We start from the raw sequence: 27589 nt of genomic DNA on the forward strand, positions 1-27589 counted from the left end.
GGCTTGCTGCTGAACTTGTCTGTTATCACCGAAGTGCATTCTGGAAATGGTCTTCAACAGGAACAAAGTCTTGCCAAACCTCGATTCGGCCTGGGCTCCTTCTCGCCTGTGAAAGGAGAGCTGCCCTGAGTGCTGCCCGGAGCCTGCGATGGGAGCGGGCCCGGACTACGAGGGGAGAGGGGGTCCCTGCTCCCCGGGGCTCCCTCCCCGCTCTCATCGCCAGGTTTCCCCGGGAGGAGAAGCCGTGGATGGGAATGCGGTGCACAGCCTGGCCTCCTCGTGTCCGGCGTGCCGAAAGCACTCCGGGACCAGGATCAGGAGGAGACCACTTTGTCACCTGGAACAGTCTGAGCACCTTTCCCTTGCCTGCAGCCCAGCTGCTTCTGCCACCCCTCTCTCCACATGGTTTCTCAGGCTGCCGTTCCCTCTGTCTGAACGGCGAACCAGCGGCAGAAGTGTCGGTGTCTGCACGGCCCACCTTTGGCAAAACGGGCTGGATAACAGCAGCTGGGAAGGCAGGAGCAGGAATGTGAGCAGCGTAGGTGAACGGAGGACCCAGCACTGCCGGGGCTATGTTTGTCCCAAATGATCACGTAAGCGAGAAGGACAAGCATCAGCCAGGTGCAAGGACGGGACCTGGCCTTGTAACCCGCGCGTCCTTCCAGTGCGCGTGTGTAAGGCCGTGCGCGTGGGGAGGGGGAGAGGAGAGCTTTTTGCGACAAGTGGACGGCGGAGATGGATAGGCATTCATCAACACTTTGGAAGTGTCTGGTACGCTGGCTTACCTGTTATGTTATTGATAGGGATCTCCAATGAAAGGTTCACTGATTGCTGGTCAGTTCTGCCATGAATAAATCAATAAACCACACTGGTCCAGAGTCAGCGTGCAGTGGGTGAAGGGAGCAGTCCTCCTCTGCGAGAGAGCTGCCGTTCCACGCGCGCTGCAGACAGCCGCCCTCGCAGCCTGCAGCCCCCTCCCTCCGCTCTCACCCGGCCCGGCTGGCGGCCCCGCGAAGGAGGTCTGGGCTGGCGGCCCCGCGAAGGAGGTCTGGGCTGGCGGCCCCGCGAAGGAGGTCTGGGCTGGCGCGTGGGGAACCGGCTGCGCTGCGCTCGGCAGCGAGGTGGCTGTGCCTGCCTGAGACCGCAGTGCTCGAGTTCTGCGCTCTGTCGGATGGGAGGGGGTAAAGCTCAGCTGCCCAAGGGGTACGTGATCCTACTCGAGCGGTGCTTCTTTCAAGAGGATGGCTAGGAGAGAAGAGGATGCCACTGGTAACACCGTACATCCGTGTAAAGCTCTCCGCACGGTTAATCCAGAGCCCTGGAACCACCCGCCTTCGAGTTCGAGCGTGCCGCCCTCTTTGCTGTGGTGCCTCCCGGGTGGGTGACAGTGAACAGGAGCCCCACGGTCTGGGAGCTGCTGGGATTCATAGCAAGTGTGTCTCGCTGCTAATTTGGGTTCTTCCTTCTCTTGTTTTAGGTTCTTGCCATATTTGGGGGCACTAAATGTGCAACGTATTGCAGACGTTTGTGCTGCTTCGTCGGTGTGAAGGACTTCTGAAGGACCACGGGCTATAGCAGGAGGGACAGGAGCCACCTTTTCACTGCCGGATTGCTACCTGGTAGCTTTGCTCTCCGGGCTGTGGGGATGCTCCTGTCACTAGCAAGCACACAGGACAGAGTCGTGTCTCTTTACGAATTCCCAAAGCACGTCAGGTTGAATTGCAAACCTTTTTTTTTTTTTTTGCTTTTATAAGCAGCATCTTTCTTCTTGCTTGTAACTTTCCAATCATCATGCTCAGGTTTGGAACAGGGCCAGAGAACAACTCAGCTTTGGTTTGCCTGACAAATACAGTGAATTGGTTACTATTTCACAAATAATAAAAAAATCAACAGAAACTCCTTCATTTTCAAAGCATATGTAATGTGTGGGGCTTTTCTTATGCTTGAGTACAGGTCTAAAAGGAATAACAGTTTATAAAGAAAAAACAATAGGTTATATTTAAAAACTGCAACATAAAATAATGTGACAATCTCAGGGTTCTACCTCTGAGCCAGAACTAATTGTTTATTTTTTGGTTGACCCAAGTCTCAGTTTTTAGAATAAACACAATTCTAAGACAACAATTAAAAATTAGTTTTCCCTTAGCTCTGCTTCTGATTGATGTGGTAGCTGGTATTTTATCGCATGTAGTTATCTCTGTTCTGCTTCCCAGGTAGAAACAGGCTTAGTTTATGTAACTTTCTCTTTCTGTCTTCACAATGTGTTTCCCATCAGACAGGTCTGGAAGTTTATTTGGTCTGTATTGACTCTTCCTCAGATGTTGAAGAGGCAGTATGAGAGAGACGGAGAATCAGGCAGGAAAGGAAATGCCTCTGGCGTACCATAAAGGTCATTGCAACAATCTCATAATCTCATTTCCTCTTTAAAGTTTACCTGGGAGTCCCAAACTTTTTTTTTTTTGCTTTAGCTCTGCCACTATGTAAAAAAGGAACTCAAGCCACGTGTTGCAATTCTGTGGTATTGCGGTGAAACGGAGCATCCCTTTCCTTTCAGAGTTTACAAGTATTTATAAGCGAGCCAGCACTTCGCTTCCTTCAGATCACAAATCCAACCTGCCTGGCGACTTCAGCTGACAGGCATCGCAGGAAAAGGTGAGAATTCCTTTCTTCTCTAACACTGGGGCAATGCACGTCTTGTACCAGTTGCTTTGGATGAAACTAGTGAAAACTTAAAATATTTATTTAAAAGTGTATTTAAATAGTTGTCATGACATTTTTCTCAGGACAGTATTTATATGCTTATGTGCCTGAAGTTAAGCACGTGGTGTATCTATGTATATAGCTCATAGACCTGTTCTCTAACTAACAGAATAGCTGATGTTATACGGTAATAATCTGCCGCATCTTACCCATATTCATGTTGCTGGGGTGTGTGCATCGACAAATATGTATTTACGGTCAGACCGTTTTCTGTTTTACAAAAAATGCAACACCACTGACTTGGCCGTGCCTTGAGCTGGGGCTGGTCCGTGTGACGTCCGGAGGCCCCTTCTGACATAAAGTACTCTGCCATTCTCAGGGGGGGATCTGTGCTGAGCTACAGCAGCTCATGCTCCAGGTCACAGGGAGCATGTGATGTTGGTACTCTCTCCTCATCCGTGAAGCGCTCGGGCAGCTGCACTGATTAGTGATGTTCAGAAACTGAGTTTATTTCTGATTAATTTTTCAATAAAATTTTGAGATGAGGGGGTGTGATGTTCTCTCCCCATCTCAAAAATCCAACAATTTTCCATGAAAATTGTTAACCTTTTTCTTCAAAAACCTGAATCGTGAAGCTTCTCCCTAAAACCAAGAGAAACTTTCCTGTTTTCAAGGTTTCAATACTGATGAAAGAGTGTTACAGAAAAGAAGGCGTGTTTACACCCTTCTGCTGCTCCAAGTTTTAGCTGATATTTCAGGTACCGTTTTATGAAGCAGTGTGATGAATGCCATATTACAATGGAGAAATGAGCGTCTTTCAGAAAGTTGCAAAATGCATTTTTCTTTCGCAAATGACAGAATTGCCTGCAGTGGAAAATTAACAGGAGCTCAGAATGTTTGCCTTTAATGAGGCAACGTACTGCCGATAGGCTGCCTGCTAGCGTCTGGCTTTTCGCCGAGGCTCATGCCTCTCCGAGCACAGACGCAATGGGAGACGGGTCCTCTCCTAGATGGTCCCTCCAGACACTGTAGCTTCTGGTCCCATTAACAGCCATGCTGTGCAGCACACACAATCAGATGGGACGCGTTCTTGGCATTGGTCCAGCGATGCTGACTTCTGCTCAAGATTAAGGTTTGCTGATAACAGCAGGAGCTGCCAGCGAGTAACAGATTTGGTGCACACGGAAATACAGACATGCTCTTCCTCCAGAAACCCACATGAAAATGTTACATAGCACATGAGAAGAAATCAGGAGGACTGTTCCCCTTTCACTGAAAAACACTGATTTGGGCGGGAAAAAAAATGCAAATCACTTGATTTTGTGGTTTTCATGTGCATTCAGACCCCCGCTGATAGAACAGACTTTGAAAGATATATTCACCAATCTCTTTTTCTAAGCCGTGCTCCTATTCATTTCGCTTACTCTCCAGCTGAAAAAGTTCCAAAAGTGTATCTAAATAGCTGTTGTTAAAGTTTCTTATGCACAATAATTGGCAAATAGGTTTTATGTTTCATGAAGAGCTCTAGCTGTATTTTGAATTCAGGACAAATATACATTTATATATTGCATACACAGCTACATACTTATATATTGTCAAGCTATATATATGTATGTGTCCCAAATGAACACAGCAGCAGTGATGTACATATCCAGCCATTCCTGCAAATATAGCTGTGGCGCTGAATCCAGTAGGAATTTTGACTGAAATTGCTTGCAAAAGTAATCAGGCTATGCAACCTTAAGCGGACACTAGAACCAGTACCAGTTCAGCGAGTGTCAGTACTGACCTCAGCTCGACACTGCGTATTGGACACTGCAGTCACTTGTTCTCACAGAGGTGGTGAAGACCAGCAAAACACTTCAGCACGTCCTTCATTTTATTTGCAGTCCTTTGTTTTAATAGGACTACTGACAGGCTTAAACCAAGGAATATACTTGTAAGCTTTGCCTGACTGGAATTAAATGTCCGTTGATCCTTTAGTCCAGGGCCTGACTCACGCAGCTCACTGGCATCAGCAGGACTCTTCCTGCATGAGGAATATTTAGCTGAGGGACCTGGGAATGCTTCTGAGCTCCTGACCATATAAGGGCCAAGACCTACGCTCACAGCAATTTCCTCTAAGAGTCGTGATTTCTTCTCTAACCTGGTTTGCGGTGTGAATAACAAGCGGATCAAAATCTTGGCTTGCGCTGCAGTGCAAACCTGAGGCGCAATTGTTGTGTAGTCTGAGCGTTCTTAGAGTGGGAGAATTGCTTCTCACTTCACTGGGACTGACTCTGTCTTCTTACTGTCCTGTCCAGCATTGAGCTCCATTTCAGCGCACACTCAACAATCCTCAATGAAGTTTAGTAATTTATCTTTTCCCAACAGATGTCTCACCTGCTATTTGCCTTACTTTCATTATTTTCCCTTGCTGCCCTTCTGGAAGCGCAGTGGAAGCTGAGGGAAAACGGTAAGCAGTTTTCACTTACTGAGACCTACAGCTGACTGTAGGACACAGAGGTGTTTCAGAGTTATACTTGTGTCCGAAGCACAGGATTTGTTAACTATAGTATCTAGGCCAAGGTTCTTCCTGTTTGTGAATAACTAGCCAACTAATTGGTGTTAATGGAAGAAATACTTCCAAGTCCTAGAATGTTGTACAACAGCCATTCTGAATATTTGCATTAGAAACTGTCTTATTTCCTATTCCCTGTTCTCTTGTTTCAGAAGTTTCAGTCATGCAGTTTGGAAGCAGAAACGGTATCTTGTGACTTAGGTAACAGCCCACAAACAAACAAGTTAAGAATTACTTGTCAAAAATAACATTTTACAGTAAAACCTAAAACATAGAAATAGTTTATCCAGCTTTTCTGGTAAATAACTTAAACGCAAATACATTTGCAAAAATACAGGGTCAGAAATAAACAAGTCTTTTGGATAACTTACCAGAAAACTGGACTAAATTCAGGTAATCAGATTTGCGGTTGTTATTCACCCAGTGTAGCTCCAGTAATCCAGGCTGTCTTCAATGCGGTTATCCAAAGAGAAGGGCCCTAATCAACATGAGAAAAGCATTCTCAATCTGATTGTGTTCTATTTGTAAAAACTAATTCAATTATTTTTTCCCCATATCTTTTCATTTAAAAATTATTTATCCTGTGGGTTCCCTGAGCAATACCACAGTGCTGAAAACTGCAAATAAGTTTGTCAGTATTGAGAATAATCTGTATGTTTGAAGTCTGGAAGATGTACCTTGCCTGTGCTTCAATTATCCATAAGCAGTTTGGTGAGATTCTGAGCTTCCTGGAGGCGCATGTTTTCTGCCATTTTAGATTCAGCGTTTGACATCTGTTTCTTAGTGTTTCTTCTTTGTGGTTAAGTCCTAAAGCTCTCGTTTGGTAGTGAAATGCTGGCACCCTCACCTTTAAAACAAAGGTACCTGCCGACTTCCCACAACTATGAACCACTGTCAGATTCTCTGGGAACGTGGAAAAAGAACCACGTCTTCCATTAAAATGTCATCGCTAATGATCAGAAGGTTCTAGATACCAAGTCAAACCTCTTCTTAGAGGTTCAAATCTCTAGCAGAGATTTCCAGGTGACGGTGAGGCCTCAGGCAAGAAAGTCAGAAATTCGTTAGCAGTTTTCCTGGAGAGTAGAGGTGAAAAACAGGGCCCAGTTCAACCTTCACACTGTTGAGCATGGGTAGCTGCTAACTCGTCTTTCTCTGCCATGTCCAGTGTACGTCATAGAGTCAGAGTGGAACGATGAGACACCAGCTAAAAGAGTGGAGCTCACCTGTGACGCGTCTGATGAAGCACTGCCAGTTTACTGGAAAAAGGGCACAGAACTCAAAGGAACGGGAAAGACTCTGATTGCCGAAGTGAAAGAGTTCCCAGATGCTGGCAACTACACCTGTCTGACAGCTAACACCCACGAAATCGTCAGCTATAATTTCTTCCTCATAACTAAAATAGACTCCAATGGGCAAATGATAAGGTCAATTCTGAAGAGCTTTAAAGGTACGGTCAGACGCTGATGCGCTGTGTCTTGCTCGGCTTTGTGCACTGGAGCTTTGTGAGGACCAGCGGGAGCTCTCTGGAGAAGCGCGTGAGGAATACCCACTTTGAAATGGGTCCTCTTCAAATGCTTCACTGACAGCGAGAGGAAAATTATCACTTTTGTGTGGGTGTGTGTGGTGCAGCTGATGAGCAGCGTAGGAGTTGGTTGCCGTGGGATTAATTTAGGAGTCTCTAGACCTGTAGGATGGAGGGATGGTAGGAATGATTAGGTACAGGATAACATCAGTGCTACACCACTGCTCTTCTGGTGGAGGAGCAACTGACCCGCTTTGCCTCCAGCTGACAGACCCAGCACTCAGGAGAGGGTTTGCAAAACCAGGGCTGCATGATTTGACAGAACCAGGGACTGACCTAGATTTTAAGTGCTGTCATTTGAGCTTCTCCATTCACCATTAACCCACTGGGACAAGCCTGTGGCGTTTTCTGCAGGAAGCTCCCTCACCTATGTCTCATACTGCCGTCCACTGTAATGCCAGGAACGAATGAGTTCCTGAGGGTTTCCCCCGGGACCCAGGTATCAGATGCAGCAGGCTGCTCTGCCAGCCAGCCACATCCTGGCAACACTACCGAGCTGCTGAGAGTCTGCCGGGCCGGGCAGCAGGAACGAAACGCACGCCTCTGCTGAGGCCTCATTCGCTTCTCACGCTGGGAACATTCCCCGTCAGGTGCCTCAGTGTGTGGCGACGTGAGGTGACCCGCTGCGTGCACGCTCGTGCGCGGGGCAGCCAGCACAGAGCTTTGCCAGCTGAATAGCTGCCATGTTTCCCTGTGAAAGGGAGGATGGATTTGTCTATGAAAACCTCTCGCTGACAGCTGTCTGCAGCAGCTCGTGTCAGTAGCCCCGCAGACGTGGTTATTGTGGTGCCATCTAAACCAGCCTTGGCCACCAGCTGCAGGTGGCTGCCCGAGGGGCAGGGTGGGACGGGGCCTGCCGACATACCCACCGCCTGCCAGAGCAGACGGGAGTCTCTTCAGCTACTGTTTTCTCTCTGCTTTGACCATTTTGGCAAAACGAGTCAATAAATCACATTTTCCTTCTTTCTCCATCTAGAGCCAAACAGGACATTTTTAAAATGTGAGGCAAAGAACTACTCTGGAATTTTCAAATGTTCATGGATGACCGAAAATGAGAGTCCAAATGTGAAGTTCACCATCAGAAGTCTGAAAGGGTAAGAGCTTGTACTTTCCTTAACAGCCTCACAGTAAGGCTGGAACAGCCCTGTGTGTTACTCTGTGTGGGAGATCCTGGATTTTAGGCTACTGGGGACGGGCAGAAGGCGAGGAACCCCACTTCCAAAGTCCGAACATCTGCAAAATGTTCTGAGCCACCCCTGCAACTACCTTAACTAATAAGGGCATGGAAGCTGCTCAGAAATTAATGGAGACTTGAAAATGGACCAACCCCCACTGGACTGTTCCAGCTGCTACAGTACAACCACAGAGTAACTTAGGCAATAGCAAAAACAGTTCGTGCAGGGGAGAGAGAGGAAGTTGAGCCAAAAACAGAAACAATCGTAGCACCGAGTCCCTTCGCAGCAGATCCAGAGGAGTTAGGGAGTGGGAGGCTGCGCCCACTGCAGAAGCCACATGTCCACTGACAAGTCTCTGTTGAGGAACACTGCAGAAACCTGCGAGGGAAATATGTGAGGGGAACCTTGCGGGGATTTCCTACCTCCCACTACTCTGAGGGGTTTCTCCAAAACATGCAGTGCTTGAGCAAAGGTCACGTCAGTTTGTTAAAGAAGAAATAACCGCAGAGTGTTTTATTTTGCTGAATGCAAAAATAGAACCAGATTCAGGTGGTACTTTATCAATGGCTTTTGTTATTTATTTCCCAATTGATCCGTTTTAACCTTCCCTTATTTCTTCCAGCAAGGGTTATGGAAAGGGCTAAGGAACAAAGAAAGATACCAGAGCTTGTCATGGGACAGTGGTGCAATAAAAAATGAGATATCTTGGTTTAGATTGAAACAGCGATTCCTTCTGCTAAGGCAGGGGGGTCTGTGATTTTACGTTAATATGTAACACCCCACTGACAGTGTAGGAACTCCCACCGAAATGTTTCTGCGGCAGTTGAAGCGCAGCTGTAAAATGATACAGGCAACAGCAAAACATTACTTACCAACTACATGTTATTGTTGTGGCAACACATTCTCAGAACAAACCAGCATTTCCAGTACTTTTCTCTGTTCTGTATTTAGCTCGCAAGGAGACGTGACCTGCAGCAGCCCTGTAGCTCACGCTGATAAATCAGTGACGGAATACAGCGCCCAGTGCCAGAAAGAAAACTACTGTCCGTTCGCTGAAGAGCACCAGCCAACCGAGATGTTCCTGGAGGTCATTGACGAGGTGGAATACGAGAACTACACTAGCAGCTTCTTCATCAGAGATATCAGTGAGTGGGCCAAGAGTCATGATTAATGCTTAGCTTTATTCTTGCCGCTGATAGTGGAACTAACAGCAGTAGCTGATCAAACCAAGTTTGGGAATCCCTGCCCTGTTCTACTGTAAATCTGTATCGAGCCCCCAGTTACAGGAACAGGGGAAAACAAATCTTAGCAGCAGTCCAGAAGAGGATGAGGAAGTGAAGAAGCAACATCTCCCTAGCTTGTGACCACCAACCCTCTCACCCCCACACCTCCCAGAAGTTTCTGTAGCCTCTCTATCAGATGGACATGTTTTGGAAGGGGTGTGTGGGAGAGGGCGGGGAGTAACCAATAACCCAGCAGTCTCTTCTCCGAGAAGTGCAGGTTTACTCAGATAATGGCTAACGCTACGTATGCTTCACCCCAGATCGGTTCGCACAGATGGGCATCCAGGGCAGGCTAACAGAAACTGACAGGAACTAAGGGGACCAGTTGTGACCACGATGCCACAGGACACAGGAAAACGAAGCAGCATCCTAGAGAAACAGATGTTTTGCTAAATGCCCTAACGGTCAGCAGGGGTTGAAGATATTCCTCTGTGTCCAGCAGAGCCCTCTGCAACCCTCCAGGCAAAACAAAGAAGGATCCTGCCCAGAGAGACTCTGGGAGCGTGCTTCATTTTCCATGAGCACGCAAGGCAGTTCTCACACATCGTGCCTACTCCTCTATTAATCTCGTGGATGCTCCCAAAGCTGATTCCTATAAAACCACCACCAGTAGCACATCACCGTCTGATACTATGCTGCTCATGTGAGTTAACTCCTTCCGTAATTTCTCTTGCAGTAAAACCTGACCCACCCCAATGTCTGTCCGTGGCCACAAATGGAACAGTGACCTGGACATATCCCAGAACATGGAGCACACCGAAGTCCTACTTCCCTTTGACTTTCAGGGTCAAAGTTGAAAGCGCAGAGAAACACAAAGGCGAGCCAGAGGTACAACATCTGAAACACGATTCTCTTGCTTGAGCAGACAGTATCAATAATATAAGCTTAGTATGCAAGAAACATGGACTGGGCAGGGTGGGGTGGGGGGAAAGGTGCTGAGACCCAAACGTGGCAAGGTTCTGTCTTGGCAGAAAAAGACCTTCTTCCCAGTTCCATGAGCAGTAAGATCCCAGCAACACTCCGGGGTGGATGCAACCCTGATGTAACTGGGGAGTTAAAATCGTGCCCAGCATTGCATCGCTGTGCTAGTGTGAGAAAAGTATGTGCTAATTCATTCGTAGGCTGTGTGGGTCCTAATGCGGGAAAATCCAGTTTCCAAATCTGGAAGCCTAGGATCTGTTGCACTGGTTTCCTTGTATGTTTGTACCTCCTGGGTAGCTCAGACGTTCTTACAGGTGAATGACAAATAAGGAGTCAGTGACTCACTTGGTAGCATTTCTGTGGAGACTGGTGAAGACTACAGTCTTTGCCACTCACTCACCAGTTATTAAATTGTTAACTAAACATTGGTACTCTGCATTAGCTTTAAATCACAACACGGCTCCGCTAATGCTAATGCTCATGGATACACTAAAGGGTACACTACAGCAGCATGGCAATTCGCCTAAGTTGGCAAAGAAATCAACAGCAGAACTGGAAAGAAATACACAAACCAGCTGACCGCAGTGCAGGTCCTTAACTGCAGTGCTGCTCTTCCTTGGTCCAGCAATCGGAGAAGTAAACAAATGCCGTGAGCATTCCAGTCTGTCGACTGGGTAAACCAAAGACGCCGGAGGATGTCTTTTCCCGTGTGGAACAAGCAAGTGAGCCTGTGCCGGCAGATGGGGCCGCTCCCCTGTGCTGACTCCCCGACTGCCTGCGGGTTGTCTTGCACAACCCCTGAGGCAGAGACGCTGGCGAGTCCGGGAGCGCGGCTTGTCTCAGCCGCCAGGCCCCAGTGGGAATTTCAATGATACTGAAAATCAGCAACTTCTGTCTTTTAGGGTTCCCGCTCTGGGAGAAGAAGGAAAAAGAGAAAAAACCCAGATAAGCAAATAAAGCCTTTGTTTTAATGACTGTTTCAGTTTGGGGTTTGGATCGCTTTGCAACACTAACCTCAGTGGAAAGTGGGCTTTTTAGTTTCCTTCTGCTGAGGCTCAAGTTCTCCCAAGTCCTCATGACTTTGGTATCTGTGGGTGAAGACTGGTGCCGTTGAAACGACGGACTGCCAGTGGGTTTTCTGAGTTCCGTGCGCCTGTTGCAATCTGCCTGGCACCGCGGTGCGCGTTCTGCCTGACCTTTACAGCCCGCTGACGGAGCCGTGCCCCGTTCACAGGTCTACACTGCTGAGGAGCAGTCTGTTCAGATTCCCACGGCTGGCCCGAAAGACAAGATCTCTGTGCAGGCCAGGGACCGCTATTACAACTCATCCTGGAGTGAGTGGTCTTCACTCTGCAGGTAAGACTTAAAGAACCTTCTGCTGCAGAAGCAGGGACAGTTCCTTGCCTAGGAGAGAAAGGAGTCTGTGAGCTAATTCTGCTTCTTCAGTGCACGTTTATCTCGCATTTCCTCATAACCACTTTTGTCTCCCAAACACTTTTTCATGAACGATCTAAGAGAATAAACACGTAAATGTGTTGGGCTGTCTAAATGCTGATTCTTAAAAAAAAAAAGATTGAGGAAACAATTAGAATCCATTTAAATTAGAGAGGAAACAACAGATGTAGGTTCATGGACATGGGTAGTGTTCTACCTAACTAGGCAATTATAAAGTATACTTTAAGAAATAGATGAGCATTTGGTCATTGCTAGAGTAACCCATGCTGATTTTTATCCTTTCTGGTCATTGATCGCTTATGAATCAGTGTCCCAATACAGCAGACAATTCATATGCGGCCAAGTCTCACCTGCAGAACGAGAAAGGGAGTGAATGGGAGAGAGGAGATGTTTGCTGTTAGAAGGAAACGCTGTTAGCAGCTTCCGCAAGCCCTAGGACCGGCTGTTCTCTTATTCTGTGAACTGAATAGCGTTCTCTGACAGCTCTACAGTACTCAGCCTAGCTTTCCGGGTCAGAACATATTTTTAAATATGTAAATAGCCTCCTTCAGGTCAACACCAACAAGAAATGTCCAGATTTTTTTATCTTCTTCCCCTCTTCTGTGTGGTAATTTTGGGGTAGCTGTTTTTCAATTAGATGTCGACGCGAATCTCTCTGGCCTCTGAGTTTCCCGAGTCACACTATTGAAAAGCTGTGAACTTGTAGCCCTGCTGAAACGCCTGAAGTGAGATCGCACTGTTCGTGGACCCACTCTTCCCTGGGGCAGGGGCATCCACAGACACCCGTGGGAACTGAGGGAAGTTTCCAGAAGGTGTGCCCGACTCTCAGCAGTTGAAGCGGGATCCCTGATCCCCACCAGGCACCGGAACTTCTGAGCCTGGCCTTACGTGGTCCCGAGGCCTTCAGGGAAATTGTGTGCTGGCATTTCACTAGATGGCTCAGACCAGCAAAGCTTTATGGAGAAACAGGCTGAAAATCTAAGTCTGAGCCCCTAATCAAGAAATTAATTCTTATGTAAATTTCCTTTCTCTTATTTTACAGATAAGCAGGAAGAGATTCTAGGAGAATGGCACAATGCTCCTAAAGAAAGCAAAGAATGAATTAGCACAAGAACATAAGCATAATTAGAAGAAAAATTTGCATTTGAGATTGTTAAGAAGCCATAACATATCTTTTTTGTAATAGATAAATACGGTCCTGATTTTGGCAGCTCTTTTAAATTCCCCAGGTTGGAGTAACACCTTTAGCATCCATCATGTTATATTAACACGTGGAGTGCTTTGGACCATCGCTGCCAGCTGTTATTGTAGGTTCTGCATATTACTGTATTGCACCTATTTATTTATTTATTTATTTATCATTATTTATTTACTTGATACAATTATTTATTTACTTGATATTTACTTGATGGCAGTTGCTATTCAAACTGTTTCATGTGTTAATTTATTTGGAAAGTAACTTACTGAAAGAACTGTTTTAGTATTTCGTTATTTAATTGTTTAATTATTTGATTATGTCATTATTTATTTTTATTTATGTTGTTGCAATGCATCAGCGTGGAAGGCCCTGGCCGCACGAGGCAGCTGTGTGTCGCATGTCAGGGCCGTCCTCGTCTTCCCGTCTGATGGCAGACGTTGTAGTGCGAGACGGAATCGCGAGTTCACAGTCCTGGAGACGTTAGCGGCTGCGTTTTGTCAGCCGCCCGCGCTCCCCCCACGTCGCTGCCAGCTGGTGAGCACGGCCGGCCTCGGGGTGCTGGGGTGGGGAGAGCCCCGATGCCACCTCGGAGCGGGAGCCAGCAGCCGACCGTGACGCCTCCTAAACGAAACTCCTTTTCTTTCGTGCTGGTGATCTCTAGAGGCCCTTTGTCCCGTGACCACCGCGCACCCCGTGCGTCTCTTGCAGGGGGTTCTCTGGCAGTAAAATTAAACCAGACGTGCCACACCGCAGGCAGGGCCACAGGGCACAGGTAGTCAGGCATCTGCACCTCAAACCAAGGCAGCCTGAATTACTTAGAAGTTTAACTGCAGCGTATCTGGTATTTCAGAGAGCAATGGGTAACTGGTTTTATATGTGGATGTTAAGCATCTAATTAAAGTTAGAGGTTTAGAATACAGACTTTTACAGTTCATTTTGAAAGCACTTCCCTAGTACTGCGAGGCGTGCTAGGTGTCTTCACAGAACCTCAGGGAAAAAAACTCAAGTCCTGGTTCTGGACTGCTTACAGTGTAAGTCCCCAGGTCTGGAAAAAAGCAGAAGCATGTGTTGAAGTCTGCACATTTTTGTCAAGCCACCTAAATCCTGACTTTCAGGAGGGCAAAATACATTCAAATAACTTTTGAGGATTTAGGCCTTAATCCCTGATACAGAATCACTGAAATTAAAGAAAGACCTCCATTTGCAACCATGCTTCCTTTTTTTCCAGTCTTAGAAATGGGTGGTAATTTAAGATATTTAAACATTGAAAAGTAGGAAGTATCTGATATTTCAGACAACTTTTGATAATCTAGCTTCAAGTGCTGTTAGTATTTATTAAGTGCATACAACTTATTTCTGCTATAAATGCAATTTACTGTGCTTGTTTTACAAAGGAGCTAATAACAAATACATCTGAAAACAAGAAAATTTGGTTTACTTATGATTTTTTTAAGAAGAACGGTTAATATCACTCTCCGCTTTCCTACCAGAATATTAGACACTACTTCTGAGGCAGTGTCTGCAGGGAGAAGTAGTGTTACTGATGAACGCTACCGCTTTCACGGCCTGTGAAACTGCACAGGACAACGCAGAAGAGCGGTGTCTGCTGGTGAGCAGTCTCTTCCAAACCCTCTCCTGCCGGCTGAGAAGCGATTTGTTTCTTTTGCAGTCTAAGAGCACACTGAAGTTCATGGGCCCTCGTGGTCAGGAGGTTTGCAACTGAAACCAGGCTGACATCTGTCTTGAGGTCTTTGAGGTTTCTCTCATACTGTCGGCACGGCATTCAGAATTAGTAGGACCTGCCTGTTCTTCAGATACCTGGGTTGAAACCCTGGCACCGTTGAAACCAATCATTGAAACCGCTCATTAACTTTGATTCACCCTAGTTTTCACTCTTGGAAGTATGCAGGCTAAATTTACAAGCATCCTGACAAAGACTGTATCGATCTCTCCTTGTTGCACTGCAAATAATCTGGAAACCGTCTTACAAAGGTCACAACGCGTAGGCTCAGTCCGGTTGCACAGTGTACAAAAGGGCCCCCAAAAAACCTTCAGATTGCAAAATCAAAGCTTCTGAAATAAAACGATGACAGAACTCAGTTTATTCCTGAAGCCCCTACGGTACAGGCGTGGCTAATCACATAGGCACACAACAGATCTTCTGCTGGACCCCTGCCTCCCTGGGTGACCCCCCGGTCTCCGGGCACGGGCAGCCCCTCCAGCTTTCTGTTCGTGCTCCTCGTTCCACGAGTGGCTTTAGGTCTTCCTACCACACCCCCCTCCATCTGCGCTGCACGGAGACTGACTAATTCCCTCCAGGGCTTTCTGTGGGCGCTCCACAAATGGCTGCTGTGCTTAATGAGGCACCAACCGGCTGCAGCGGAGCCTGCTGTCCTCTCAGTGCCTCAGCCATCAGAGCCAGGCAGGCAGGCGCTTGCGGACAGCGAAACAAACAAAAAGAGAAGGCTCACCTCGAATTAGGGGTTCTGTGAGAGAACACATACCAGATTTCAGGTCCGAATGCTTCACACCCGCCCCTCCGTCCATGTTGACCTTCATCCTATCCCAATTCCTCGTAAATTGTAGCTTCTTTTTTATAAAAGTTGTAATATTTTTAATAGAGGCAAAACCAATGTATGTCCTCTAACCTTGTTCTGAGACATGAAAAAAGCTAAGAAACCTTTCCTCAAATATTTCCGCCTGACTGACTTCAGTGTGACAGAACTTCAAAGTGCTAAACACCGGGAAATTACATCTTAAAACACAAAACAGAAGGCAATTTAAAATAAGTCCTATTTAATGCTCACTGTCCAACTCGTTCAGTGCTAAGTGTTAAGCTGTTAATGCCTGTTTTGCCTATATCTGTGAAGAATCAAGTCATTCCGAAACATCAAGCGTATGACACTAAGAAACTCAAAGGATTCACAAGCTAGTTGCACAGCAGTAGGTATCACAGCCTCGTAATTTATCTTAAACTGATCAAAAGATAGAAAGAAAAAGAATAAAGATCAGCTCCAGCCTTTGCAGAGTCATAGTGTCGGGGTTTTTTTACTTTCTAAAATAACACATGAAGCCTTCAGCTGGGATCTGTCCCAGCTTGATACCTGCAATTTTAAAGAAAGGCTCCTTTGATCTTTCTTAAGGTGTGGGAAACGGGAAACTCACCTTCCTTCAGGCAAATACCCAAATGTTTGGGCACAGTTTGATGCCTTAAGAACGACATCACTTGGTTCTCAAACCTCCCATTGAGCAAGAGTTTAAAGTCTGATACGCTAATTGCACATGGGCGGACAACCCTGACCGCGCACAGGCGGCGCGGCTGAAGGCGCCCGCGCACGGGGCTGTGTACAAACAGGCGCTGCCATCGCCCAGCGCTCTGAACCCCGCTCGTGACCACATCGCGTGACACCCACCTGCGCTCTTCCCAGGTGCACACGCGGTGTGAGAACAGGGTTCTTAGCTAGTCCGCGTGCCATTTCTCGAGCACTGCTGACGTCCTCGGCGCGAGGCGCTCCATCGTGTGCGCGGGAACAACCCACCCCGCACCCAGGCTCCCTGGCGGGCACCCAGGCAGCACCCTCCCACGCAGAGTGAAGCAGGCGCTTAACTAACGACGTGCTGCAGCAGGGTGCTTGGCATCCCATCTGTGCTCCACTCGGGGCTCCAAACACAAAAGCAATGTATCCATAATCGTGACAAATGTTCTCCGTCTCAGAAAAATATGCACTCAGATATAACAGGCCCGTTTAAGTGCATAAACATTTGTTCACCAGGTAATTGTTTTTTTCTTCTTCAGAATAACAACTTGGAGAGGTAAGAAGTTGGGAAAAGACCAGACACTGATAAAAGTACGTAACTGTCAGAGGCCCACAGTTAACATGCGTGTATTCAAACAGTACCTCCCCGCTCAACGGAAACCAGTATGAGCTTGCTGATGAGGCTAGACTTTCACTCCTAATTTGTCAATCCAAACAGAGTATTTACCATAAACTTCAGAATTAGTTTTAGGTATGGTAAAGAGGCCTGACTTTTAAAAAAAACAAACCTAGAAACGTTAACTCATACGGACAAATCCAGTGTGCCACAAAGTCCCCGACTGCCAGCAGCAGTTAACCCTGACCTCTGAGAATCGGCATCGGTTCAGGCTGGAATGGACCACTGGCGGTCACCTGGTTCCCCACATCCCTGCCCCACCACCAGACCACGGCCAGGTTAGAACAGATCCGTTTTTTAATCTCTCAGATAACCTCTCTAGGCAAGCGGTTACAATGCTTGCCTAGTCTCACTGTGAAATTTATTTCCCTCACATCTAATTGGAATTTCTCTCACTGCAATTTGCACTATTGTCTTTCTTCCTTTCGCTGTGCACCTCTGAGAAGAGTCTGGCTCTTATCTTCCCTGTGCACCTCTATAAAGCAGCTGAAGACAACAACGAGACTTTGCCTTCTTTCTTAAAACTGAACATACAACTTCTTTCAATCTTTCCTAGTATGACATGCTTCATCCCTCTCAACATCGTGGTGGTCCTTCATGGGATCTGATCTCAGTATCTTTCTTGTGCTGTGGACCCCAGAACTGGACGCAGAGCTCCAGATGCAGCCTCGTCAGTGCTGAACAGGGGGAACAATGATGGGTTTGCCTTGATAATTACATGCTTACTAATACGGCCCAGCGTGCAGACCTAGACTTGTTCACTGTAGCGGCAAACCATTGACTCATGTTCACTTGTCCACCAAGAGAAGAACCACTACATTCTCCTCCCAATCTGCCGCTGAGTGTTCCTGGAGACAGCACTCTGACCTAGATGGACCTTTGGCCTACCTGAGGACGATGGGTCTCAGGTTGTTCGACCAGCTCTGGACGAAGACTGCCAGGGCAAACGACAAGCCTCTGCAAGCCTTGACAGAAAGGCCCCTCAGATGAAGCATCTTTTGAGTCAAACAGTGACTGTTTTCTCCAGTTGGCTAATGTGAATTCGGCCCATTCTTGGAGCTAGGCACACAGATACCTTCGATAGCCTTTTAAACTGCAGTTGCAAAAAATGCTTTGTGGCATTGCTTCTTACTGAATTTCGTTTAGAGATTTTGCATATGAGTATTGCCTCACAGCAGAAAGTGAAACAGACTCGCTCTCTGTGTATGGCATGGCATTTTTCTTCTCAGAGCTTCAAGACAGCTTTGATATTTCAAAATGCAAAAATCTCCAGAACTTTGTCTGACCCCCAGCTGTGCCCTGCTCGTAGCGCGCTGCTATCTGCACATCCTACAGCATGTCACAGCTTCTCGTCAGAACTGTACCCCTCCTACCTGAAGTGGCCTGGCCAAGCCCTACAAAGCTTGAGGTCTGCTGCTCAGAAAACAAATCTTAGTTCGATTCAAAAGCCCTAATTAAAACATATAAACATTACCGGAAAGGAAACATTCACACCGTGGCTTTATTTTTTAGCAGGCATGGTGGTGTTGGGTTGACGGTTGGACTTCATGATCTTAGAGGTCTTTTCCAGCCTTAATGATTCTATGATTCCTGCTATGGGGTATCGAGTAAGCACCAGGAATCCTTTCAATAGCAAGATAATTTTCAAAGGCTAAGAAGAGTCTGATCCAAAATCTGTCTCCCTCATTAGCCCCCTCCCTCCCACTTTGAAAAGTCCCCTCTTCCTTTCTGCACTAGGCCTCAGAAAATCTTCCTACATCAGCTCAGAAGGCTGCAAACAGACGTTTCTGCTCTTCCACTGGAAGGATGGGATGGATACTGAGGTTGCATCAGGCAGTACACTCTGCAGCACCGTATTAGGCAAGAGAGCGTAACCGAAGTGGCAGATTTCCTCATACCAGTGTCAAGGAACCTGCGTGTTCTGTCAGGCTGCAGTTTTATGACTTCAAAATATCCTCAAGAGTTTTGTTTGCTCAAAACTACTCAGACTAGGAGTACCTTCTGGGATGATCTGGGTTTTGCTCTTGTTGCCTAGTGCTGGCAATTGTCCGTCAACAAATAATCATGCCCTGAATATTGTCCATCAGTTTATACAGACTCCAAAGGGCCCCAGCAATGACCCGAGGGCTGGAACCCCTCTGCTGCGAGGAAAGGCTGGGAGAGCTGGGGCTGCTCAGCCTGGGGAAGAGAGGGCTCCGAGCAGACCTTACTGCGGCCTTCCAGTACTCAGAGGGGGCTTGTCAGAAAGATGGGCACAGGGTTTTTAGCAGGGCCCGTTGTGACAGGACAAGGGGTAAGGGGTTTAAACTAAAAGAGGGGAGATTTAGACTGCATACAGAGAATAAATTTTTTACGATGAGGGTGGTGAGGCCCTGGCCCAGGCTGCCCAGAGAGGCGGTCAATGCCCCATCCCTGGGAACGTTCAAGGCCAGATTGGATGAGGCTCTGAGCAACCTGATCCAGTTGAAGATGTCCCTGCTCACTGCAGGGGGGTTGGAGTAGATGGTCTTGTAAGGTCCTTTCCAACCCAAACTACTCTATGGTTCTATGACAGGCTCTTCAGGAAAGTTTTGGGCTTTCCAGAGTAAAAATTTCACTGACATCCCAAAGCAGCAGAATCCAGATCAACCCCAATTTAATTTACAGCCTGTCTTTTGTGATCTCCACCTCACAGGAATACGCACAGATGTCCAACTTGAGAACACAGAAAATTTTAAAATTAAATTACTGAAGGGCATTTAACAAAAATAGTCTACAGGCCTTCACCTCAAACCAGATCTTTACCTATCCTGGAACTGAAACTGGATGGCATTTGTTTGCTTTTTTTTCTGCGCCATTAAGTGCTGAGAAGTTAACCATCTATTCATTACCCCAGGCTGTCCTGCAATGCAGGGAAGGTGATCAGTGAAATACTGCAAGTTGTAATGGTGCACACGGATCCTTCAAATTGAGACAGTTTGCACATCTGCACTGCAAATCACCAAAGGGAAAGCAATTCTGGAAGGATGCGTTCAGACAAAACTATAGGCTCAAAACGCCACGTTACTTTGAACTTTATGAAAACTAAGACTCAGATCCGAGTTTCTGACTGTGACTCTACCCCTGCTCTGTGTTATAAAAGCCAAAAATTCATGTCTGTCTATTAAGTCACTAACACACCTGTATGTTGGATTTGTTTAAAGAATTCCACATAATACAACACCTATTGTGCTGGAAATAGCAACAAAGGAGAAGATGGGCAGGCAGAGGGATCTCCTCCATATCTCCACGACAGAAAACTAGGCAGCAACTCATCAGGATGCACAATGGCTGTGAACTCATCACTTCTCTTTGCCAGGCAGTGCCATGCAGCATCTCTGCTCCTGTCACAAAGCATTGCTTCTGGTCTCTCAGCTGGTGGAACTTTAAAGGCAGAAGAACACTGAAAGACCGGGGATCTCCTGGGCTGTGTGTGAAGGTGAGGGTATTCACGTGAATACTGAATTTTCCAAGCAGCAACTACTCCCACGGAGCAGTCCGAAAGGGCTCAGTGCACAGCCACAGCACCCAGCATCGCCTCTGTCTGCAGCTAGTGGCAAGGGTCTCCAAACTTCCGAGAGAACAGGGGTTAAGCATTTCAGCTGCACTGGTGTGAATCTTTTGGAGCACGCCCAGTAAGAACTATATTTTTTTCCCTGGGAATGGTGTTCATCTCTACGGGTCAATATGGCAATAACAGAACAGCAACAAGTAACCACCTTTCTGAGTCACTCCTTGAACTTGCCAATGGAGATGGAACAGTTAATTAGGCAAGGGGATTAGCCAAAGTGCAATTCATCTCCTTTATCAACACAATGCATGCTGTGACGCTCATCTTTGCCCTGTACCTATGACCTTCATGCTGTACAGAAGACATTCTTACTGACACTACCCATGGGCAACACCTTCTTCTAATTACCTTCTCTACAAGGCGGATTTCATCATCGGGGTTCTTGCTCTTTGTGCATGCATATATGTATATATATACATGTACCTGCTCTCACAGAGACACGGATACGCATCTAAGCTCAGTGTGCTGGAATACTCAGAGCGCAGTTTGGCTGTGAAACCGGTCAAGAACCCACGTCTGCCATGAAGATAACAGGCGCCTTTGTGCTCCTCACCCTGGCAGTTCTTTGCTCAGCAGGTGAGTAACCTTTTTTACTTCCTGATGTATTATAGTTCTGATGTTCAAACGCTGGAAGCTTCTTAGTCTACTGGGATAGTAAGTAATGGGTGCTGCACTTGGGTGGCAGAAAGCAAGTGAAACTTTGTGCTTGTGCACTATTTAGCAAGCAACATTGCACCAGCTTTACAGTTGGCAACTGGAGTAGATGAAACCTATTCCTTGACGGTGGTGTCCGTCAGAGCTGCATTCTGCCTTGTAAATAAAAGGTGAACTGTACAGCCTTAGAACTAACGCAGGGTTTTACCTACTTTTTTTCTCTTCTGTCTCATCAGGGAGCTTGGAGCTTATGAGTTCCTGCTCCTGCTAAACCGAGCACGCAGGAGACAGTCGATTATGCACGGGCCACATCATGTGGCTGTGAACAACCTCTTTATACTGTTAGGTTGCCAGGCTGGAGAGGGCTTTGAGGCACAGGTTGCTCTATGATGAAATAGGGAGCTGGGACGAATTTCTTGAGCCTTCACTTGGTTTTTCTTTGTTTAAACAAAAATTTGCAATAAAAAAAAGGAAAGATCTAGAAAAATAAGTACATTTAGAATAACTGAAAGAGGAGAGTCCAAATCTTCCCTGCTAGTAGTATAGCAGTTCAGTAGCATTATGAATGTTAAAGAAGCAAAAAAATGAAAATGTTAAAACAAAACCAAAAACATGAAACAAAATATATACCTTTAAAATAAAGATAATAGAATAATATAAAAATCATGTCTATGTTTATATATTTTAAAATATGTAACATTTTCCATTTATAATAGCTCTGAAAATATTGCTTTGAAAATTGTCTCAAAATTCTTACAGTCAATTTCAATTAAATGGCATGTTTTTGATGGAAACTGTTCTTTCAAACAGTGTTTCATTAACTGCAGAAAAATAAACAGATATCACTTTTGTAAGAATTCCAGCAAATCCCTTCCTTGAACTTTCTAGTTTATCTTGTCTGCACTAAGACTTTATGGGTCAATACCTTCTGAGCCACATCTTTTTTGCATTCACTCCCAAATACACAGTGCACACTACAAGGTCACCAGAGAAAAAAATAACATCTTAATGTTTTTGTGGAAGTGGGTTAAATCTGATCCAATTCCAGACCAGTGAAAACTCAGTCAAACTACTGGTGACATAGACTGAACCTTGACATGGAGCGCTATTCGTGCTAGCGTTCTTTACTTCGGACAGCTTTATTGGATGAGACATCGTCAGCAGCTCCGTGAAAGGAACTTTCAGCAGAAAGCTTAGTGGCTTTCAAAATAAGTAAATAAAAAAGCTACATTTCGTCATATAGACAACGGCTAGTGCTGTATTGCCTTTTAGATCATAATGTGTTTCCTTCCTGCTGCTTCTGTACAGAAGCCTCTCCCTGACAACTTTTATCCCTTGGAAACCACAGAACAAAGATTCCAGGACAGGAGAAGAACAAAATACATTCCTAAAGAAAGTAACAAATGCGTCACCACAATGGACACATGCCAATGTTACTTGATTACTTTCTGGGAGGAGTAATTATCATTGTTTTGAAGGAGTTTTTTGAAGCCCCACCTGAGAACAGGGCTCCATTATATTAGATGCCATGTGTATACAAAATAGGAGCCAATCCTTCTGCCAAATAGTTTATAGAATCCATACTGACTGGCAAGTGAAAACACTTTCTTAAAATGGTATTATGATCCAAATTGCATTATCATTATATATATTTAGTATTATAGTTTAATGACACTATCCTCATTATTGACAGAAAATCGAAGTTTAAAAGGAATGTGTGATTTGCTTACAACCATGTATGATTTTTTTTTTTTAAACTTGGGAATTAAAACCCAGTCGTGTTCAACAACTAGTTCATCCTAAACAGGTTGGCCATTGAAGGTAATACTGACTCCTGGGTCTTCAGTCTTTCTCTGGTGAAAAGGGGAACAATAGCCTCCATTCCCTCTGACAGCAAAGGCTGTTCTAGTTGCTGACACAGATTTTTAAGGTAAACAATATAACGAGGTCCACTTGTTTAATAGGTCCTGACACCTGTATCTTATTAAACACTGAAAAACTATGTCAGTATTTACTTTCAAGGAGGTAAGAGACTTGGTGTTGCTGGAAGGGCTGCTGCTAATGAAACCAACCCAGTTACAAACTGAATATTCAACAGTGATTTTTATTTTATCTTTTGTGATTCTGTTTATATTACAGATACTCAAAAAGGGAAGGAGGTGAGTAACTTTCTCTTTTACTTCTGGCTAAAAATTTATAGTTTGTAGGAACATGATGTCCATGAGGTAAAAAAAAACACCAACATATTAAACATTAATTATATGCTGCCTAAGTATTTCAGAGAAAAATCCCTCAGTTTGAGGTATGTGGTTTCCATACAGTTGCCCTGACAACTTCCAGATGTTTTTACATGTAATGCAGTCTGGGCAAGAAATTGGGCAAGGCCGAATTTCATGTAGGAGAAATGAAGATTTTTTTTTTTTTAATATTTATCTTGTGATTATGCTATAAGGCTTTCTTGGTGACTTTCAGATCCTAAATCATGTGCCTAGAGATTTTAATTTCTCTCTGTGCTGGAGTGCCCATCCAGGGGTCTACCTCTGAAAGAAATGAGGCAATAAAATTCCTTACTCAGACGAGCAGAGACCAGCCCTTTGGGAGTGCAGTGGACAGTAGCCGGGAGTGGAAATTCGCACACACGCACACAGACCTGGCATAATACATACAGCCTCTGATGCCCAAAACTACACCAAGACACATACTCTTGCAGGAAGAGCATGTTCCGCTCTCCACACCAAACCAAGTATTGTCCTCATTTTACCTGCTGTTACATATACACATATGGGGCAGATTCACCTAGTTTCTAGGTTTTTTTATTAGCTGCCCCTTGCCTCTTACAAACTGGGGGTTGATCAGCTTTAAAATGATAAGCTACAAGCTACAGAGATTCCCTCCCATGCCACTGCCTCTTCTGGGCTGTTTTGTGGAAACCTGTCAGCTATGCCAGGGCCCTGACCCACTTTTGCAGCTGGGGCTAAGTGTGCTGCCTCCTGCTTTCCAGGTACCGTCTCAGCCGTGTGACCAGACAAAGATTCAGACGACAGAGCAAGCATCAGACGAAGACAAAAGTGGGGTAAGCTAACCTCCCATACATCCCATATGTTGATGTTTTTTGTTTGTTTTTTTTTTCAATGGCAGACTGGATTTAAGCCCATAATACCCAAAAGAGTGATTGGCTAACGACTGTTTTTGCCAGAGGAGACCTCTCAGCCTGTGCTGGGCCATGGCACAGGGGCCAGGCTGCTGAAGGGGCTCTAGAGCGGCTGACAAGCTTGTCCAAAAATTTCATATATTCATTGTTTCTGTAGCTGAATGGAAAATGTGAGAAAGATGGACTCAAAGAAAAATGATACTGTATTTTCAGATAGACTGCAGTGAATACAGAACCTTAGAGCGAGCAAGACCTATTTACTGTGAAAGACTCTATCAACCTTTCTGCGGCTCTGATGGGAAAACGTATAACAACAAATGTTCTTTCTGCAAAGCAGTCCTGTGAGTACAATACTATATAATTACTCCCGAATAAGCCAAAATCTGAGATTAGCTGAGTTATCTGGTATTTCCATTCCACCTAAGTGCTATCACTTTTTTTGAGGGTCGCTCCTCTGCTTCTTTGCTTAAGCTTTACAGAGTACTTTCTCCTCCCACCAATAAGGTCCAATCGATCTAAACTAATGACCTTGATATTTGTGTGAGCAACTTTCTATTCTAGCAGAAACTGTAGAAGTCAGACAGTAAAGAGAAGAGTCCAATGAGCAACACAAGGCTGACAAGGCACCTGGTCCCAAATCGGGTCATATAAGAATTCAAAAGTGGTACTGGAAATATATTGCTTTTTATGGATAAAATGTGTAATTTTGAAAAGAAAATTGTTTACAGTGCCTTATTGCCTGCTACAAATGTTTGTGGTGTCTTCTCTGTTAGCGAGTTGTTGGCTGAGAACTTCAGAGAGATTTTAGTTCATAATATTAATCTTACAGTCTGCAATGTCTATGTCCTTCCTTTCCTTTGCAGGAGCAGTAGAGGTGCCTTGCGTATGAAGCAAGCAGGGGCATGCTGAAAGAATTCTGCGTGACAGAGAAGAGTGCTGAGAACAGCTTTACACTGCCTTATCACAATCTCTCAATTTAATTTCATTCATCCTGCCTGTTCCGATGATGGCGAGCAAAGCACAAAGTAGGCTTTCCAGCTGTGCTCTGTCGCTGCTTCTCTCTGCTCCAGAGTGTCAGGACTGACGCTTCTGCCCTCTCTGCAAAGCACCTCCTCAGCATTCTCGGGAGCACTCCCATTTCTGTAGCGAGGTGGTTTTCACATAAGCCTCTCGTTACATATTTGTCTCCATAGCTGAAGTTCAAATCTTCTGACAATGCCACCTGATTTTAGTGGACACAAGTCAGTGCAGGCATTGCTTCTGCTTTCCTTGTTGGTGAAGCATTTTCCTTCATTTACCCAGAAACTTCTGCAGATCCTTCTTTTCAAAGGCTTTCCTAGGCAGTGCTTTGACTCTTCTAGTTTTGTAGCTGCATTTGAAATCCTCATTTTTCTTCTAGCTTTGTACAAATCTGATTCACATATGATGTTTAGGTACTTAGATTGCATGGTTATTAAAATAAAAGTTGACACTTTTTTTTGTCCGTGGTGACCTTACTAGATAAGTTTATTGTATCCATTATTCACAAATTACCTATTTCCCAAGTTACAGAAAATAATCATAGAGCAGGAGCTAGGGCCAGAGGTAAACAACAAAGTCTGGAAGACAGAAGTTGTAACACTGAAAATACGCACTAGATGGCCTCCTGTTACTGGAATTTACCCTACAATCCGGCTCTTTCTTTCCTTCAAGTGAAACAAATCTGGTAAGCTGTAAGACTGTGTAAACTTCATAGCGGTGTCTCTGTTAAAGCCTGTCATTTAAATGAGATCATTAATGCTTCTGTTCACTTCTGATAATTTGGCTGTTTTCAGACCTGAAGAAATTTCTGTTCTGCTCTTACATCCTTATTATCTTCGTTATTAAGCTAGTTTGTCTTTTACACTTGAATAGTCAGTCAACAGAGCACATTTTCCCAAAATTAAAACTTATGAATGACTGACTTTACTGGGCTTACACATGAAGAAGGCTTTGGAACTGGAACGTGGGTATCATTTCTGTCTGGCACTCTAGTTGGGCTGGACACTCATACTTAAAAAAAATGGAAGATGAGGAAAGAAGCTCATGTCCTTGCCTTTGAAAGCAAGATACCAAAAAGCCTAGCCATTCCACCACTGGCTGAACATGGCTGTAGCATCAGACAGACTGCATTCTGCAGTGGAAGGACCAAGAGCATTTGTTGGTCCATGGTGTTAGTACGTGCTCTTTCTCCTGGCCGAGCTGAGAAACATCACCCTCGTTCCCTGTAGAGGAGAAGAGGCTGTTGGACTTTATGTGATGCTGATTAAAAGCCAAGGAAAGAGTCTTTCACAGGTAGCTACTTTACCAAGGAATTAAGGGTGCCAGAGCACAGCTGTAAGCATTGGAACTCCATCATCTTTTCTTTGAAATTGTTAGCACGATCCTGTCTTGGATCAAAAAATCTTCCCAACAGTTCTCAGGCACCTCTGGGCAGGCTAGGGACCATTTCCAGAAAGGAAACTGGAGGAAGACACCCTGTTTTGGAAGCTAAGATAATTTCATAGCAGAGATGTGACTAAACTCAACTAGCTGGCCTCTGGATGTGAGAGGCTCTGTTTAATTTGCTAGTACACACTGGTGTAACCCTAGTTTTTAGTTTGATTTATAAGGTGAACTGGCTGAACTATTTTTATGCCAAGTCCCTATTATACTCAGTACATCTGCTAGAATGATAAAGCTGAAAACAATGAAAAAATGAAAGGAAGAATTGAGGATTAATGAAATGCTAGATTAAGCATGTAAATGGAGTGGTATTTTCCAACCAAGCAAACAGCATAAAAAATACTCTGTCAAATAATACTAATTAATGAGTGTATTTAACAAAGAACTTCTTTTTCCTGACTGTACAGTTCCCTAAGGCATTGCATTTCTCAGCCAAATAGCAGTAGCTACTGAATGTTATGTGAATCTTGGCCAGATGGATTTCTTAACATTATAATATGCTGTTCCCAGTCACTGGTGGTTCCCAAGAAACCACAGGTAGCAGAACAGGAGCCTAGGGACTGTTTTGGGGATGGAGTGGGGTTTATTCCCCACTGTGGGAGGCTTCAGACTCTTTTCTAAGGGACAGTGGTGCTCAACACATTAAAAACCTACTCAGCACTCTGGATTATTCAAAGGCCACTGAAACTGATGGAAGACTATCTATGACCTTGGCTTTAACTCTCCTCTTGCAGAAAGGAGAAAATGGGCATGTTATTTTCTAGGTGATGCATATGCAGAAGATACTAATTTTGATGTTCTGCTGAAATTATAAGTTTAGAACAGCAGTCTTAGCCAAGTGCCAGGATAAAATTGGAAACGTCAACATTGAGACTAATGAAGATGGATGAAGACTTTCTGCTTAGACCACAGCCCCCTTCTCTTT

The 27589-nt window shown here is 45.2% G+C and overlaps 2 protein-coding genes and 1 long non-coding RNA gene across 9 annotated transcripts; 2 read left to right on the plus strand and 1 right to left on the minus strand.

The window, feature by feature from the left end:
• Positions 1–20: 20 nt before the first annotated feature.
• LOC142364002 (uncharacterized) lies at positions 21–5758 on the minus strand. The gene is made up of 3 exons (XR_012766082.1): positions 5632–5758; positions 786–1839; positions 21–106 (listed from the first exon to the last, which is right to left on the minus strand). It is a non-coding gene; the product is annotated as an uncharacterized LOC142364002 (long non-coding RNA).
• On the plus strand, positions 1551–14288 carry IL12B (interleukin 12B). 7 transcript variants are annotated; one of them, XM_075441993.1, is made up of 9 exons: positions 1551–1619; positions 2319–2652; positions 5074–5155; positions 6426–6707; positions 7819–7936; positions 8969–9162; positions 9977–10128; positions 11456–11577; positions 12719–14287. In XM_075441993.1, exons 3-9 carry the CDS (start codon positions 5074–5076, stop codon positions 12720–12722), a joined length of 954 nt encoding a protein of 317 aa, XP_075298108.1. In that variant the 5' UTR covers positions 1551–1619; positions 2319–2652; the 3' UTR covers positions 12723–14287. The 7 variants fall into 7 exon arrangements, with proteins under 7 accessions (XP_075298108.1, XP_075298107.1, XP_075298104.1 ...); XM_075441992.1 differs by having other exon boundaries at positions 1566–1619; positions 2276–2652; XM_075441989.1 differs by lacking the exon at positions 1551–1619 and adding an exon at positions 1635–1713 and having other exon boundaries at positions 2276–2652.
• Positions 14289–20892: 6604 nt separating this feature from the next.
• Positions 20893–25665, plus strand: LOC104330558 (serine peptidase inhibitor Kazal type 9). Its single transcript, XM_009935791.2, has 5 exons — positions 20893–20972; positions 23190–23209; positions 24052–24123; positions 24415–24542; positions 25065–25665. Exons 1-5 carry the CDS (start codon positions 20918–20920, stop codon positions 25108–25110), a joined length of 321 nt encoding a protein of 106 aa, XP_009934093.1. The 5' UTR covers positions 20893–20917; the 3' UTR covers positions 25111–25665.
• Positions 25666–27589: the final 1924 nt, after the last annotated feature.

This window comes from Opisthocomus hoazin, chromosome 23 (genome assembly GCF_030867145.1).
Source record: "Opisthocomus hoazin isolate bOpiHoa1 chromosome 23, bOpiHoa1.hap1, whole genome shotgun sequence".
Classification (NCBI taxonomy): Eukaryota; Metazoa; Chordata; class Aves; order Opisthocomiformes; family Opisthocomidae; genus Opisthocomus; species Opisthocomus hoazin.

Excerpts from the sequence above, each read along its gene's own strand:
- IL12B (XM_075441993.1), top strand. The coding sequence starts at position 5,074 with ATGTCTCACCTGCTATTTGCCTTACTTTCATTATTTTCCCTTGCTGCC. Across the intron at positions 6,708-7,818 it reads AATTCTGAAGAGCTTTAAAG|AGCCAAACAGGACATTTTTA; the intron begins GTACGGTCAGAC and ends TTCTCCATCTAG. Across the intron at positions 10,129-11,455 it reads AACACAAAGGCGAGCCAGAG|GTCTACACTGCTGAGGAGCA; the intron begins GTACAACATCTG and ends CCCCGTTCACAG.
- LOC104330558 (XM_009935791.2), top strand. The coding sequence starts at position 20,918 with ATGAAGATAACAGGCGCCTTTGTGCTCCTCACCCTGGCAGTTCTTTGC. Across the intron at positions 20,973-23,189 it reads GGCAGTTCTTTGCTCAGCAG|ATACTCAAAAAGGGAAGGAG; the intron begins GTGAGTAACCTT and ends TTTATATTACAG. Across the intron at positions 24,543-25,064 it reads TCTTTCTGCAAAGCAGTCCT|GAGCAGTAGAGGTGCCTTGC; the intron begins GTGAGTACAATA and ends TTTCCTTTGCAG.